At 42.1% G+C, this 16273-nt stretch overlaps 1 protein-coding gene across 1 annotated transcript in view; it reads right to left on the reverse strand.

Annotated features, from left to right (window-relative positions):
* The window catches only part of LOC140464960 (collagen alpha-6(VI) chain-like), a 135495-nt gene that overhangs the window by 92853 nt on the left and 26369 nt on the right, over positions 1 to 16273 (reverse strand). Inside the window, exons 5-6 of the mRNA XM_072560633.1 lie at positions 4379 to 4725; positions 2485 to 2563 (exon numbers count right to left, since the gene is read on the reverse strand). Coding sequence (XP_072416734.1) covers positions 2485 to 2563; positions 4379 to 4725 — 426 coding nt within the window. The remainder of the gene's footprint in view (positions 1 to 2484; positions 2564 to 4378; positions 4726 to 16273) is intronic.

Raw genomic sequence — 16273 nt, forward strand, 5'->3', positions numbered from 1 at the left:
TGTACAGCTCTAGAGCCATACTCTTGTTTGTATATTTCTATTGATTTCAAACATATTCTTAATAGATCAACTGAAGATGATGTTTGAATGCCTGTTCTTCATTTGAGAAAAGGGCTGTCAACAGCTGAAAATCGAATTGCCCAGTATTGATTTGGACTGAGAGTAGACTCTCAGCCACCCAAGGCATGAATTGGCTGAAATAGACAAGAGAAGAGACTGCCTAACTATTTTTTCCATTCTCTCCTGGGATGTGAGTGTCGCTGACTGGCCAGTAGTTATTGCCCATCCCTGGTTAACTTTGAGAATGTGGTGGTGAGCTGCCTTCTTGAACTGCTGTAGCTCTAGTGTTGTAGGACACCTCCAATATTGGTAGGGAGGGAATTCCAGGATTTTGAGGCAACAATATTTCTAAGTCATGTTGGTGAGCGGCTTGGAGGGGAACTTGCAGATTGTGGTGTTCCAATGTATCTGCTGCCCTTGTCATTCTAGATGGAAATGGTCATGGGTTTGGAAAGTGCTGTCTCAGGATCTTTGCTGAATTTCTGCAGTGTATCTTGTAGATAGTACACACTGCTGTGATTGTCTCTTATTGGGGGTGCTAATTGATTTGCATTTGTGTGGCTCAAATGTTACTTGCCACTTGTCACCCGAACCCAAGTATTGTCCAAACCTTGTTGCATTTGAAGCTACTTCAGCATCTGAGGAGTTGCAAATGGTGATGAAGGTTGTCTACTCATTGGCAATGAATCTGACGTTATGAGGGAGGGCTGGCTTTTGGGAAAGCAGCTGAAGGTGGTTGGGTCTAGGAAACTGCTCTGAGGAACTCCTGCACAGATGTCCTGGAGCTAAGAAGACTGACCTCCAGCAACCACAACAATCTTCCTCTGTGCCTTGAGTACAACCAGTTGAGACTTTGCCCCTTGATACCCTTTGATTCCAGTTTTGCTAGGGTATCTTGATGTCACACTCAGTCCGATGTGGCATTGATGTCAAGGGCTATCACTCTCACCTCATCTCCTGGAATTCAATGTAACTGCACAAACAGTGTTGCTTCACAGGTTGCAGAACTGGAATGACATTTTGAGCCGGTGATGGGTATGTTATTCTCCAGCATATGACTTAAAAGGACTGGGGTTTATGGCAGAACACTTAGAAGTATAACATCCAGAGAGATGACTGGGGTCTATGGCAGAACACTTCGAAGTATAACATCCAGAGAGATTTAGACACACGGGTGCACAGATCCCTGAAATTGGTAACCCAAGTGGATAAAGTAGTCAAGAAGGTGCATGGCATGCTTGCCTTCTTTGGTTCGGGCATAGAGTATAGAAACATTGCTGGTCATGTTGCAACTGTATAGGACTGTAGTCTAGATTACAGTGGTGTTAGAAAAGCACAGCAGGTCAGGCAGCATCCGAGGAGCAGGAAAATCAACGTTTCAGGCAAAAGCCCTTCATCAGCTTCCTGATGAAGGGCTTTTGCCCGAAACGTCGATTTTCCTGCTCCTCGGATGCTGCCTGACCTGCTGTGCTTTTCCAGCACCACTCTAATCAGACTCTGGTTTCCAGCATCTGCAGTCCTTGTTTTTACCAGTATAGGACTGTAGTTTGGCAACATTTGGAAAATCGCTTATAGTTTCGGTCGCCACACTACCAGAATGATGTGGAGGATTCAGAGACAATCCAGAACATTTTACCAGGATATTGCCTGATTTGGATGGTTATAGATACAAGGAGAGTTTGCACAAACATATCTTGTTTTCACTTAAACATCAGAAGCTGTGGAGCGACCTGATTGGACTTTTAAAAATTATAACAGACATGGATAAAATGGATATTTGGAGTCTTTTTTCCAGGGTAGAAATGTCAATTACTAGAGGGACATAGCTTTAAGATAAAAAGGAAAACTTTAAAGGAGAGGCAAGTCTTTTTTACACAGATGATGATAAGTGCCTGGAATGCACTGCCAGAGGAAGTGGTAGAAGTAGATACAACAGCAATGTTTAAGAGGCATTTTGAGAGAAATGAGAATAGGCAGAGTTTAGAGGGATTCAGACCATGGAGACACAAAAGATTTTAATTTTAAAAATGTGTCAGTGCAGACTCAGTGGGTTGAAGGACCTGTTCATGTGCTGTGATCTTCTTTGTTCTTTGTTTGTCCTTCAATAAAGTCGAGGAATATTTAATTCTTTTTTGGTGATTCAATCAGTTGGGGGTCATTCTGGACTGATTAAGTCCCCTTGCTCACTCTATTACATCTTCCTTGAATCAAAACTGAAGCTGGCTGGTGTATCATTATCCCACAATGATTAAACTGCAGGAGGGTTCTCTTTTGCTTTTCTGGTTCCTACAACTTTATTGTGACGCATCAATAAGGTTTACCAAAACAACTCAGGCTTTACAATGATTCTAACCAATGGATAGCACAATCAATGTGACCTAATAAGACCCCAATAAAACCGGGATAAATAAATAACACTTGTACCTTTGTCTCTCAGATTCTTGCTTGTTTTTTTAAAGTTCTCCTTGGTGCCATCTAAGCCATCTGTAAATATAAGCATGACCTGCAAAAGATCATGTTGGAATATATTTATTCAAGTAACGCGTTTAGAGCAAAGTATTTAATGCTTATTTGTTACCATGAGGGGCAGGTATTGTCTGATCATTTTTAAACAGGTGGCAGAATTCTGAATCTAATTGATCTCATATGTTGGGTAAAGAATGTAATATTGATCCACAGGATGAGAATGGGGCAGTAAGTCTCCTAAAGTTGGAAGTTTGCACTTACCACTTAGTTCCTCCCAAATCTTTACTCTAGCCAAATGCCGGAATCATGCAGGAACCTCACTAAATCATACAAATCAAAATGCTATAAAACAATTTTGAAGGAAAAACAGGCGCATTTTCTACATGTTGCCTTCTGTGAGTATTTAAACTAGCAGTTCTTGAAGGACTTTTCCCCCACCATAGCAGCTCCACCCCACTGAACAGTACAGTGTGTGAAAGTTGACTTATTTGCTGCCCCACAGAATTAATGTGCTGCAGCCATCTGCCATTCTCTCGTGATAGTTAACTTCATCCCTGCTATGTTGTAAATAGGAAAATGTTTGTGTCCCCAATGTTTCTTTCTCCCTTACTTCTTACCCTGCTGATGTTATGTGCTCCCACTCACTACACATTGTTCGTTGTTTGTAATGTGTTAAGCTTCAAGTTGGAGTGGATAAAGTAAATGCGGTTTCATGTGTTTCACAAGTTCTGTACAAATATCAAGCTATTATCTAATCATATTTTATAAAGTCCCACAAAGTCTCAGGGGTACATGTAATGGTAATACCAGAGAAGGAAGATTCCAGAGTGAAACCTGACTGACAGACTATGAGTTTTATCTTTGCAATTTCTTTTTACCACGGAGGTCAGTCGCTGAACATGTTTATAAGAGGCTGCCAAATTCTTTGAGCAAAAGAATAACAAAGTTACACACAAGTGGGAAAACAAACTATTTTACACTATTAAGAACCATCTGAATTGGTCTTATTGGAAACTTGAGAAATAATGATTCAATACTTTCACACAACAACAACCTTAAAAATACACAAATATCAGTGAAAGATCAAATTGTTTCTAGTTTAAAGTATCTTGTTTAGTGGTCACATTATATTAGATTTCTACATTCATTTCTTTGATTGATGTTGCTTCCTGAGACTAATAAACAAAGTATTAACAATGCTCACATACTCCTTAACATGCATTCCTTAATGCATTCAATAGCCTTGTAGGATATCTTCCTCTCTGATATTATATGATCTTCTGATTCTGAGCTTACTCTTACAAACTTCTAAGACACTCTAGACATCTTTTCTCTGCCCTCACCACTTTAGTGACTGCTACACTATACTGCCACTCTTAGAGGCATTTTTCTCTGAATGACTTGCCTCTCTGAAAGAAACCTGAAGGAAACAAAGCTTTTCAGTGTACTTAGATACATGTGACAATAAATTAAATGAAATCAAATTAAATCAAAATCAAACATTTCCTAACTTAAATGCTTCTTGCTTCCTAAAAGACTTTTCCTCTGTCTCTGTTTTTCTGGGTCAAGAGCCTTTTTTTTTCTCTCCTACTTTTGCAAAGCACTAAACTATTCACCTCAAAGGTTAATGACGGCTTAATTTAAGTATATGTAAATGAATTTTCAGATCGCCCAATACCACCGTCAGATTCAAAACTGAACTCTTTTTAAAATGCACAATATAGAAATACACATTAAAATTAAAGTTATACATGGTCTTTTTCACTTTGAAACCCAAGTTTCCAAAATAATAGCAATATTATAAAAATATTAATGGGATTCACGAAAAGAATTCTTACAGAAGGATACCTACTTTTGCTTTTGAAGTTGTTTCTCCAAATTTGTTGCCCAGCACCTCCAATGTCTCAAGATTAAAATCAATTTTGGATACCGCTTGTGTTGATGTGAGGTTATGAATTATTTCAGCGCTATAGTTTTCAAATTTTGTGTCAAAGATAACCTGGCCTGTGTCACTTTTTGCATAAAACGCCACTCTGATCTCTGGCTGAACACCAGACATACAACTAATATCACTCGCAGATGTAATTCCCTGCACAAATTCGTCCAGCCTTAGTTGCAATTGTTGTTGACCATTAAATATATTCTGTGATCCGAACCATCCAGGGAAATCAAATCCAACAGCAATGTCAACGATGCAGTCTGCAAGTCACAGAGCATGAAAACAATCAGAATCCACATTATTAATTTCATTTCATATGTCAATAGGTGATAAACATAAAAATAAAATACTACTATTAAAATGATTCCTAGAATAACCTATGATTTGGAGATGCCAGTGTTGGACTGGGGGTTACAAAGTTAAAAATCACACAACACCAGGTTATAGTCCAACAGGTTTAATTGGAAGCACACTAGCTTTCGGAGCGACACTCCTTCATCAGGCAAAACAACCATCTAATGAAGGAACAGCACTCCGAAAGATAGTGCTTCCAATTACACCTATTGGACTATAACCTGGTGTTGTGTGATTTTTAACTTAGAATAACTTAATTTTCATCTGAAAATATTCATCCTGCTTGTGATATTCATCAACAGGTACCAACTTTAGTCATTAAGTATATATTTTTAAGATAACTCATTGTTTAATGTCATAAATAATGAGAATACATGCCTGTGTGCTATGAGATAGGAATCACATATATGTGGTTTATCTCTTATTTGGATAATTGTCATTCAGTAATGTTTGTCAACTACCTTACAGAAATTCAGACAGACCCACAGAAAGTACATCATTTGAAGGAGGATGTGAACGGCCATGTGTCCATTTCTAAGCTGATAAGCAAGTTAGTATAATTGTGAACCTGAGAAGCTGAAGCTGTGTTCACTGCCACCAATCTTTTTTTGTGGCTGTTAGTCTAAACTACAAATACCATGGAAGGAAGGACACCGACACAAAGTCTTTGGCAGAAGGTGGGCTCAATCTTGACGAACAGTAAAGAGGTTTATTGTGTATCACATAGATTACATTACATGTGAGATCCCTCAAATGGGGATGCGATAACCTAGTGGGGATTGTCACTTGACTATTAATTGAGTTGGAATTCTATCGACCAGAAGACTCTTCTGCCACAAAGCATAATAGGTTTTCTTACCAAACTCGCTGTATTAATTGCTCCTATAGCACTGCTCACACCTGACTGACACTCCATCTTACCATGCACATTTTCAGAACAGCTCATCACTCAGCAGGTAACCACTGAAAGAACAACATTCTCTACATCGGCACCACCTTTGAAAGGCCATTGTCCTCTTGGACAAGCAGTGGCATTCTGAGGCTGCGCTGTTCATCGCACGATAGAGATGGAAGACAGCAGAGGAAGGGAAGACGGTATCGTGATTCTCCGTGAAGTCTAGTGGATAGGGTTAGCACAAAGGAGAAGCCTCCTCTTCCTGTGAACAGCAGTGAACATCGCAACACTCGCCCCTCCTCAATTCTGAGCCCTGTCACCTGTCAGCTAAGAAGATCCTCTGTAAGTGCGAACCATCCAGACAGCCCTCAAAACAACCCAGGACCAAGCAGCTGTACTACCAAAGCTGTGCAACAAGGAAGTACACTAGATGCAGTGGAGTTAGAGAAAGTAGAAAATGTATTGAGGGCACTTTGGTGACTGGGAGGACACTGGCTTAGAAATGACTCTCATCTTATCTACAAATACTTGTGCATAAAGCATATAGCTTTATGATAAATCTAGTCAGCTAGTTTGCAACGGAACAGCTGGATTTTTATCTGGAGCAATATTGTCTTGACAGTTCATAAAAGCACTCCAGCTTGATGAATTTATGAGAAAATTAAGTCTCAAAATGCATTTATTGGAATGAAACTGAAAGGCAGAGACCAGTCCAACAAAAGTCCTTAATCATGCAAAATTAACTTAAGATTCAAGTTATAGTCATAAACATCTGGGGCTCCATCTGACTGTTTTTTGGCTGTGGACAAATTGTGTCAAGTTTTTACCAGATTCTTTTCATCACGAGACCTAGCAAGTTCCCTCTTGCCACATCTTGCCAAACCCATCTCATTAACCATCTAACCCACTCTATGGTATCCATACTAGTCAATTCCAGCCCCACCTAACATGCATCAGTTCCAAAAGAACTCGCCAGTCAGTGGATATCCACTGAATGACCAACATCCCTGGCATCTGTGCCATTTTTAAAACATTGCTGAGCACTCAGAGGAGAAGAGGCATATTGAAGCTGCACTGTTTGGTCAAGAACATTTTCAAACAATGTTAGAGAAGAAGAAGATGGCATCGTGGTTCCGCAACTGGAACCTGGAGGTCCTGGTAAAGATGGTGTTGAAAGAAGGCAAGTCCTCATCCAGGAAGATTGACAGAGGAGGCCACATCACCAGACCCTGGTAGTGTGGTCAGAAGTCATTACTCTGCCCAGTGCTACCTCGATGGTCGAGAGAAACAGCCAGCAGTGTCATCAAAAGGAAAATGACCTTCTCCCCTCTGTCAAGGTGAGTGCCAGTCTTTGCTCTGCCAAATCACATGCTACCTGCACAATTGCACTCATCTCCCATCAATGCTCAGGCTCAGCCATTCTCACTATTGCCTGTACCTTCCTTCCTTACACGCACTCATACCAGTTAACCTCCCAAACCACGAACCCTGCTTGTCCTCTGCATTGCCTTCTTGGGCACCACCTTTTCCCCACCTGCACGAGAACTAACACCAGCATGGTAAAGAAGGCAAATGGTATACTGGTCTTCATAGTGAGAGTATTGGAGTATAGGAGCAGGGATGTCTTGCTGTAATTTTACAGGGCCTTGGTGAGACCACACCTGAAATGCTGTGTGCAGATTTGGTCTCGTTACTTGTGGCATGATGTTCTTGCGATTGATGGAGTGCAGCAAAGATTTACTGGGCTAATTCTGAGACGACTTATGAGGAGAGATTGAATCAGTTTGGATTATATTCAGAAGCATGAGGGAGGAACTCAAGGAAAATTCTAACAGGACCGAACAGGGTAGATCGAGGAGGTTGTTTCTAATGGCTAGGTAGAGCAAAAACAGGGATCACAGTCTGGTGAAATGGGGTAAACCATTTAGGATTGAGGTGAGGGGAAATTTCTTCCCCAAGAGAGTGGTGAGCCTGTGGAATTTACCACCAGAGAAAACAAGCAAGGCCAAAAGATTTTGTGATTTCAAAGAGTTGGATGTAGCACTTGAGGCTGAAAGGATCAAAGGATATGGGAGAAAAGCAGGAATAGGCTATTGAAATAGATGATCAGCTGTGCTTATAATCAATAGCAGGCACAGCTCAAAGAGCCAAAAGACCTAATCCTGCTCTTTTTTACATTTCAATGTATCTAAAAGCATTGCCACACATTTTAATCTCATTTAGTTCCTTCATTACTCTGATTCGAGGAGAAGACAGCCCATAACAAAACAGAAAGGGTCCAGATGAAGGGATAAATGCCTTACCTTCAGCTCCTCATCACGCTGACCCTGAGGCCAATCCCCTGGACTGGTATTGGAGGCTGCCCTTGACTTACTGTTCCGGAAACTCCTGACTGATGGGAGCATCCATGGATTTCCATGATGATGACCACTGTGCTAAGAGTTTGAGGCAGGGTTACCTGCTTACTGCATGTGAGTTGCTTATCACACAAACTACTGACATGTGGTTTTGGTGCAATATTGATGTGGCACACTGCCGCAGAGCAAGATGTCCACCCCTTTGACTGAGAACTATGTCCAGCAAGGCAAACTGCTTGGTCTTGAGATTGTGCTAATTGGCAAGGCAAGAATGGTGCCAGTATGCAGGGAGGTGCTATGTAAGCGAATGCTAAGAAGGAAAGTGAAACGCCCTGAGATATAGTCCAGCCCAGTCACATTATCCATGCTTGCAAAGTGTCCCTACTGCATTCTTTCAATGTTAGTCACCAGTGTGCTCTGCAATTCAATCTGTTCTTCATGCGGGGCCTGCAAATAGGTCAGACACATGCCATAATGGAAAGAGAAGTTGCAAACAATGTGATGCCAATGTATGCTAATAAATGGTGTGTGTGGCTGGTGCCCACAGGTTATGCCCTGAAAAACTGTCTTGTTCCACTTAACACAGAGGTACTTTGGAGCAAGTGGTAAGCTGAATTCACCTGCTGTGGTTTTCATGTCGAGCTTGCTTGGTAAAATAGGAAGCTTGATATTAATGACCTAGTCGGGCCATTAACAAGTGTTTAACAAGCAATAATCCCTCTTAATTGGCAGCTCACCTCTGACTCATGAGAAACTTGCCTCTGGTTAAAGTTTCCTCTACCAGAGCTGATGATATGGATAGCTTAGCCATTCTCATAACTGGGGAAAGTTTTAAAGGTAAGTGGTTTGAATGGCAATTGTTTTTTTTAAGTTCAGAAATTTGATAATGTGAAACAATTATCTGAAAATATTTTTGTAATACATACACAACCAAATGAAACCAACTCATTGAAGAATTTTAAGATAATTTTCTTATTCTTCTGGTGAGTAAGAAATTTAATTGGCATGTCACTAAATAGATTATACTACCTACAGTATTATCCAGTGTTAACTAATAGCTTGGACACCAATTGGAAGAGGCAGAGCACATTTAGCTCAGACAGATTGAAACCAGATGGTTTCTGAAGCCTCACTATCATAGAATCAGGGAGACCTACAGCATGGAAACAGACCTATTGGTCCAACCAGTCCATGCCAACCATAATCCCAAACTAAACTACTTGCCTGTGTTTGGCCCATATCCCTCCAAACATTTTTTTTATTCAGTACTTAGCCAAATGTCTTTTAAACATTGCAACAGTACCCGCATCCATCACTTTGTCTGGACATTCATTCCACACACAAACCACATGCTTTTTTTAAGTCTTTCTTCTTCACCTTAAAATATGTTCCCTTGTCTTGGAATGCCTAACCTGAGGGAAAAGACGCTTGCAATTCACCTTATCAATACCCCTCATGATTTTATAAACACCTATAAAGTCACACCTCAACCTCCTACAGTCCAGTGAAAAAAGTCCCAGCTTATCCTTATAACTCAAACCCTCTATTCCCAGCTACATCCCAGTAAAGCTTTTCTGAATCCTCTCTAGCTTAATTATTCTAGAATCCTTCAGTGTGGAAACAGACCCTTTGGCCCAACAAGTCCACACCGACCCTCCCACCCAAACACATTAACCCCTAAGTAATGCACTTAATCTACACATCCCTGAACAATATGGGCAATTTAGTATGGCCAATTCACCCATCCTGCACATCATTGGACTGTGGGAGGAGAATGTGCAAACTCTACACAGACAGTCACCCAAGGCTGGAATCAAACCTAGGTCTCTGGCACTGTAAGGGAGCAGTGCTAACCACTGAGCTACCACACCACTCATATCCTTCCAATAACAGAGCGACCAGAACTGGACACAAAGCTCCTGAAGAGACCTCACCAATGTCTGGTACAGCCTCAACGTAGAAATTTATCAGGGGTAGTGGAGAGGGAAAAGTAATTTACTCACTCAGTGAAAATATTAGGGGAGCAATCAATAATGGAGAGGGTGGGTTACTTATAACGCCCGTCAGAGTTGTGATTTTAAAGCGTTGCACTCTTCAGGTATGTGAGGAACCAGTGTGAGTCAAACAGGAGGCTCACACAATTAGAGAAATTACTTCATGACCAGGAAGTCAGCTGGGTACCCCATCAGCAAAAATAAAATCAGAAACACTGAAGAGACTCTATAAGTTGCAAACTTCCCTTTGTCTAAGCAAAAGAAACAGAGTTCCTGATGAAATTACCCCCTTGGACAGATTATTCACGAATGAAATACTTACAGATCTTTTGGCAATCCAATGGATTTTTTTTTCCCTAATCTTGGTATCTTCAGAAAAACCACACTTTGGTAATTCAGCAAGAAAAGTTGCAAATGAGACGCAAGGTAAAAGATAAAATATTGATTTAATGCCTTTCTTGGCAATCATCTCTTCCTCTGCTGAAAGTGATTATTCTTTGAGAAAGATCTTGTGTCCATCTTCAAAGCTGAAAAATGTGTTGCTGGAAAAGCGCAGCAGGTCAGGCAGCATCCAAGGAGCAGGAGAATCAACGTTTCGGACATAGGCCTGAAGAAGCCTGCAGTCATCACTTTCTCCCTGTCCATCTTCATAGTAGACAATGCAACTTATATACCAGACATAGGAGATGATCAAAGGGCTAATAACATTTAGCACAACTTATATCAATGGAGAAAACAAATCAGAGAAAGTTAAGGGACTTTAAAACCAAAAAATGCCCAGGGATTTTACAACTTTGGGCTTCTCAAAGACATGCAGAGAACATTGGTTCACTTTTTCTGGAACAAAAAGAGGCATTCCTAAAAATCATCAAAAACACCAAAATAGAGGAAGACAAAACAATGATCTCATTCGATGTAACAGCACTGTTCACCTCCATTAACATCGACCTGGCAAAGAAAACACTTACCACACTTTTAGAAGAGACCATCACACACACCCCAACCACCATCAATCACATTACCAACGAAAACACCATGAAGCTAGTGGACCTGTGCCTCACGACCCACTTCACCTTCAACAACATAATCTACAAACAAACCAACAGCACATCCATGAGATCTCCATTATCAGGATTCATTGCAGAAGCGGTAATGCAAAGACTAGAACAAACAGCCCTACCAACCATCAAACCAAAAATCTGGGTCCACTACGTAGATGACACCTTTGTCATCACAAAACGAAAAAAGATAGAAGAGACATTTAACATCATCAACAACACCCTCACAGGCATAAAGTTCACCAAGGAGGAAGAAACCGACAACAAACTCGCATTCCTGGACATCACAGTCGAAAGAAAGGACAATGGAGAACTACAAACCTGCGTATACAGAAAACCGACAAACACTGACCAAATACTTAACTACACCAGCAACCATCCCAACACAGACAAACGAAGCTGTATCAGAACACTATTCCAACGGGCCACCACAAACTGCAGCACAGACGAACTTCAGAAAACAGAGGAGAACCACCTATACAACGTATTCAAGAGGAACGGATACTCAAAAAATACAGTCCGCAGATTCCTCAAGAACAAACCACAACAAGCAGACCAAACACAGCCAGAAACCCTAACCACCTTACCATACATCAAAGAAGTTTCAGAAATGACAGCCAGACTACTGAGACCCCTCGGAATCCTAGTAGCACACAAACCCACCAAAACTCTCAAACAAAAACTAACAAACTTAAAAGACCCAGTACAACCCATGAACAAAACCAACGTTATCTACAAAATTCCATGCAAGGACTGCCACAAACACTACGTAGGACAAACAGGAAGAAAGTTAGCCACCAGGATACACGAACACCAGCTAGCCACAAAAAGACACGACCCTCTCTCCCTCGTAGCCCTACACACGGATGAAAAAAAACCACCATTTCAATTAGGACAACACATCTATCCTGGGACAGGCTAAGCAAAGAAGTGCCAGAGAATTCCTAGGGGCCTGGCACTCCAACCACGACGCCATAAACAAACACATAGATCTAGATACCATCTCTCAACCCCTCAGAAAACGAACAGGAAATGACATCACCACAAACCCCAGGAACCCCATCCAGGACAAACTTATAAATAGAAAGCAGAAGACAACAGCTTCGCTTCACTTGGAGGTTGCCACTGATGATGTTACCTAGCCAGGTAATGAAACGTCTGGATATCAAACCTAAAGCTCAGCGAGCAAACCTACACCCTAAACATTAACCTGAGCTACAAACCTTCACAAACCTTGCACTGTGTCACTGCGCAGATCCTGAGTTTCCCTACTGAGAAGGGCAGTCAGTCGCTGGTATGTGTGTTCGGACCCAGGTGGTGACCTTCCGCCTTCAGGCCTTGCAGCGATACCTTTACGTTGAGCCTCCTCCTAGGTGGTGCGCCCTGGCGACGTATTTTTTCCACCAGGTACGTAGCCTCAACTACGACACGCAGCTCCTGTTCATTGACCGTGACGGTTTGGAGGTCGCCCTCAAGGCGCTGCCTGTCTTTTACCTGATCACTGTCTGGAACATGGTCGAATCGTGTCACGCCTACCCTCCGGCAGGAGTAGTGGCTGTCGTCAGGGAGCCATTGCTCAGGAATCTGCTTCTATTTTGATTTAATCCCTGCCCTTCCCTTCACTTTTTTGCTCCAGCAGCGTTACTCTCTAAGAAGAACATCGCTTGTCACTGGTTACTTGGGCGTTTCATTTCTTCCTGGTGATGGAATATAAATAAAAATTTACAAACTTCTTGTTCTTCACTGCGTCTGACACCTGCATATACACAACATGGGTGCTGGGGAAAAATAAGCACTACTACAGGTAGACGGTAGTGTGGAGGAAAATAGAAAAGAAAAAAAAAGTAAAAATTAAACAGGAGTATCAGTGGTTCTACTCACTGAGAGCTGGCTCTGACAAAGCTGGATCATTGGTGAAGGACTCACCAAGATTTAGAATCTCCTCTGACTCTGTGCTGCTGGGCCACAGACAGTGTGGTACTGCTGCTGTTGGTTTCTGCTTTTTTTGGGGGGGGAACCTTATTCCTGAACTGGCGGAATTTTATAGGCAGTTTGTTAACTGGTATTTCTTTTTTATTTTCTTCTCTTTTTTTCTTTATCTAATCTCCTGTTTTTTTTTCCTTTTTCTTAGAATCAGTCTTCAACTGAGGAGATTTTAATCTCATGGTTATGTTTTTTTTCACTTCCCCCACACTAATGCCTAACTGCGGTAGTGCTTATTTTTCCCCAGCAACCATGTCGTGTGTGTGCAGGTATAGGACACAGTGAAGAACAACAGGTGTTTAAATCTTTAGATATTCCTTTTTTATTGAGGACTGATTTCTAAACTACCTGATTTACACATTCAGTGTGGTTCAGGTGTAATTCAGGCCTCATTAGGGAACTGTTGTTTCACTGGCTATTTATAGCCTGTGTGTTACTCTTTTCTCTTCGACTTTGAGAAAAGGGCAATGTTGATTTTGTGACAGGGCTTACTTTGTTTTTTAGTTTGGACTGAACCCCTGTGAGAAAATACATCTGCCCAGATGAGCTGTTTCTGTGGGTAGGCCTGGTTCTTTGTCGGTGGACTAGGCCTCTGTAAAACTGAACACCTGTGTGTCTGTGTGTGCTGGGAGGTGAGCATTCACTGGGTCCTGGAGTTTGGGAGTGGACTCTGCCTTCAGGAATGGAGCAAAACCCCTGTGAGTTAACTGCATCTTTACAATGTACTGTGTTCCTTAGAGTGCGCCTCGTTCTCTGTGGATGGGCCAGGTGTCTATGGAGACTGAACATGTGTATGTGCTGTGGAGTGTGTATTTGCTGCCTTCGGGATGGACTCTGCTTTTGGGAATGGACTCTGCAGTTTGGAATGGATTATATTTCTGACAATGCACTTTGTATACTGGAGTGGACTCTGTTCCTGGAAATGCGCTCTACATTTTGAAGAGAACCATTTATGGTAATGAACACTGTACCAGAAGGAAGTCTGGTGATAATTGACTCTATTTTGTTGCTTATTGGGTTTATCACCTGCATATCTTGGGTCTCCCTGGGTCTGACAAGGTAGATGATATTGGGGCAGACGAAAGGCAACAAGCAATTCCTCTGACTACTTGTGGACCTGCAGTAGTGTTGGTTATTAGGAGCCTAACTTTCCCTGTGGCACCTGTCACAAAAACGTTTCAAAGAGTTGATGGATTTTGTTTAGGAATATAATGACCACAAGCCTCCTTTAATTCTGAGATGCTATTGGTTTTATTTGGCATTTGAGAACCAGGAGAATCCATGCTGGGATTTTTGATGAGGTTAAGATGACTGGCTGAAGCATGTGATTTTGGGTTAACCCTGAATGAGATACTGAGAGTATGTGGGATTAATGATGGAACCATGCAAAAACACCTACTAGCTGAAGCCCAAGTGGATTCCAAACAGATACCACAACTGGCTTTATCAGTGGAAAATGCTGCAAATGGAGCATGTGAGCTACAGGGTGTCCTGATGGAAGTTGACATCTCACTGACTAAGCTTGGGGAGCACCACTTGAGTGCAGGCAATCACAGCCTCATGCAGGACATATCCTGAGCAGAGGGACTCTGTCAGTCCACGGCAAAACCCTAAAATAGAGCTGAGCCTTGGCCAAACGGTTAAAATGTTCTTCAGGGTCTGGGCCAGCAAACTAAAGTAGATGCCACCTGTATGTAGACTCGCAACAGCAAAATGGCTACCTGAGTGAAGTCCTAATTAAATACCCATAAGCGCTTCAGGAAGGTCTGGAGACGATCAAAAGAGCCAAGGCCAACTTAAACGTTAACCAGGAAGCAATTCCCTGATTCTGCTAGGCCTGCCCAGTGCCACTTACCTTACAGGAAAAAGTACAGGCAGAAGTCAGGAAACTGGAAAGCAAAGGAATCATCAAACCAGTCCAGTTTGAAGAATGGACAGCGCTGGTCACACTGATTGCAAAGCCTGATGGATCGGTTTGCCTTTGGTGGGGGGTGGAGGTTAAGCAAATGGTAAACTGCTTCTCACAGCTGGATAAATATCCAAGCCCTCGCACAAAGGGCTTGTTCACAAATCTGGAAGGGGTGCTGTCCTTCATGAAGCTGGACATGAGCTATGCATAGCTGAAATTGTGAGGAGTGGAATTGAAGTAGCAGGTGGCCATGATTGTACTCAATGGGTTAGGCTTGAGGGACAAATGGCCTCCTCCTGCTCCCATTTCCTATATACTTATGTCCCAGCTTCCATTGTCATACAAGTCATCATCAATGTCTTGGTGTTGTAGTGCAAGCTTAAACCAACATTCAAATATACGATTAGGTGCAGGATTAGAAGATTTGGCCCCTTAAGAGTGCTCCAACATTTGATAAGATAAGGACTGATTTGGTTGTGACCTCTATTTCACTTTGCCCCCAATCCCTGATACCCTTTGATTCACTGGTTTGCCAAGAATCTGCTTACCACTGCTTTCAATATACTCCTCCACTGCCCTCTGAAAAAAGGCATTCCACAACCGCTTGACTTTTGAGAGAACAAAAATCTGTTTTTTTTTTAAGAAGAAGATTTCTATGCTTTTAAATGGTGTCTCCTAGTTCTAATCTCACCTACAATGGGAAATATCCTTTCAACATCTACCCTGTCAAGTCCCCTCTGGATCTTCTGTCAAACAAGGCCAGAATGTTGACATCATGACTATGGATCCTACTATCCCACCAGTCTCCACATCCAACACATCATCCTTAAACACTTCTGCCAACTCCAACCTGACCCCAACACCAAGAACATCTTCCCCCTGCACCCCTCTCTGCTTTCTGCCAGGACTGTTCTCTTTGACAATCCTTGCTTCGGGCCATTCTCCCTACCAATACCACCTCCCAACCCCCAGAAAAGATGCAAAACCTGCTGGCACATCATCCCCTCACCTCTATCCAGGGCCCCAAACAGTCCTTCCAGATGAGACCGAGGTTCACCTGCCTCTCTTCCAACCTAGCTTACTGCATCAGGTGCTCCCGATGTAGAGACTAAACATAAACTTAGGGAATGGTTTGCCGAGCATCTCAGCCTGGACCACAGGGACCGACTGGACCTTCCAGTCACTGCCTATTTTAATTCCCCTTCCGACTCCCTTTTGGACATGACCATCCTTTGCCTCCTCCATTGCCACAGAGAAC

The sequence above is a fragment of the Chiloscyllium punctatum genome, chromosome 41, assembly GCF_047496795.1.
Source record: "Chiloscyllium punctatum isolate Juve2018m chromosome 41, sChiPun1.3, whole genome shotgun sequence".
In the NCBI taxonomy this organism is placed as follows: Eukaryota; Metazoa; Chordata; class Chondrichthyes; order Orectolobiformes; family Hemiscylliidae; genus Chiloscyllium; species Chiloscyllium punctatum.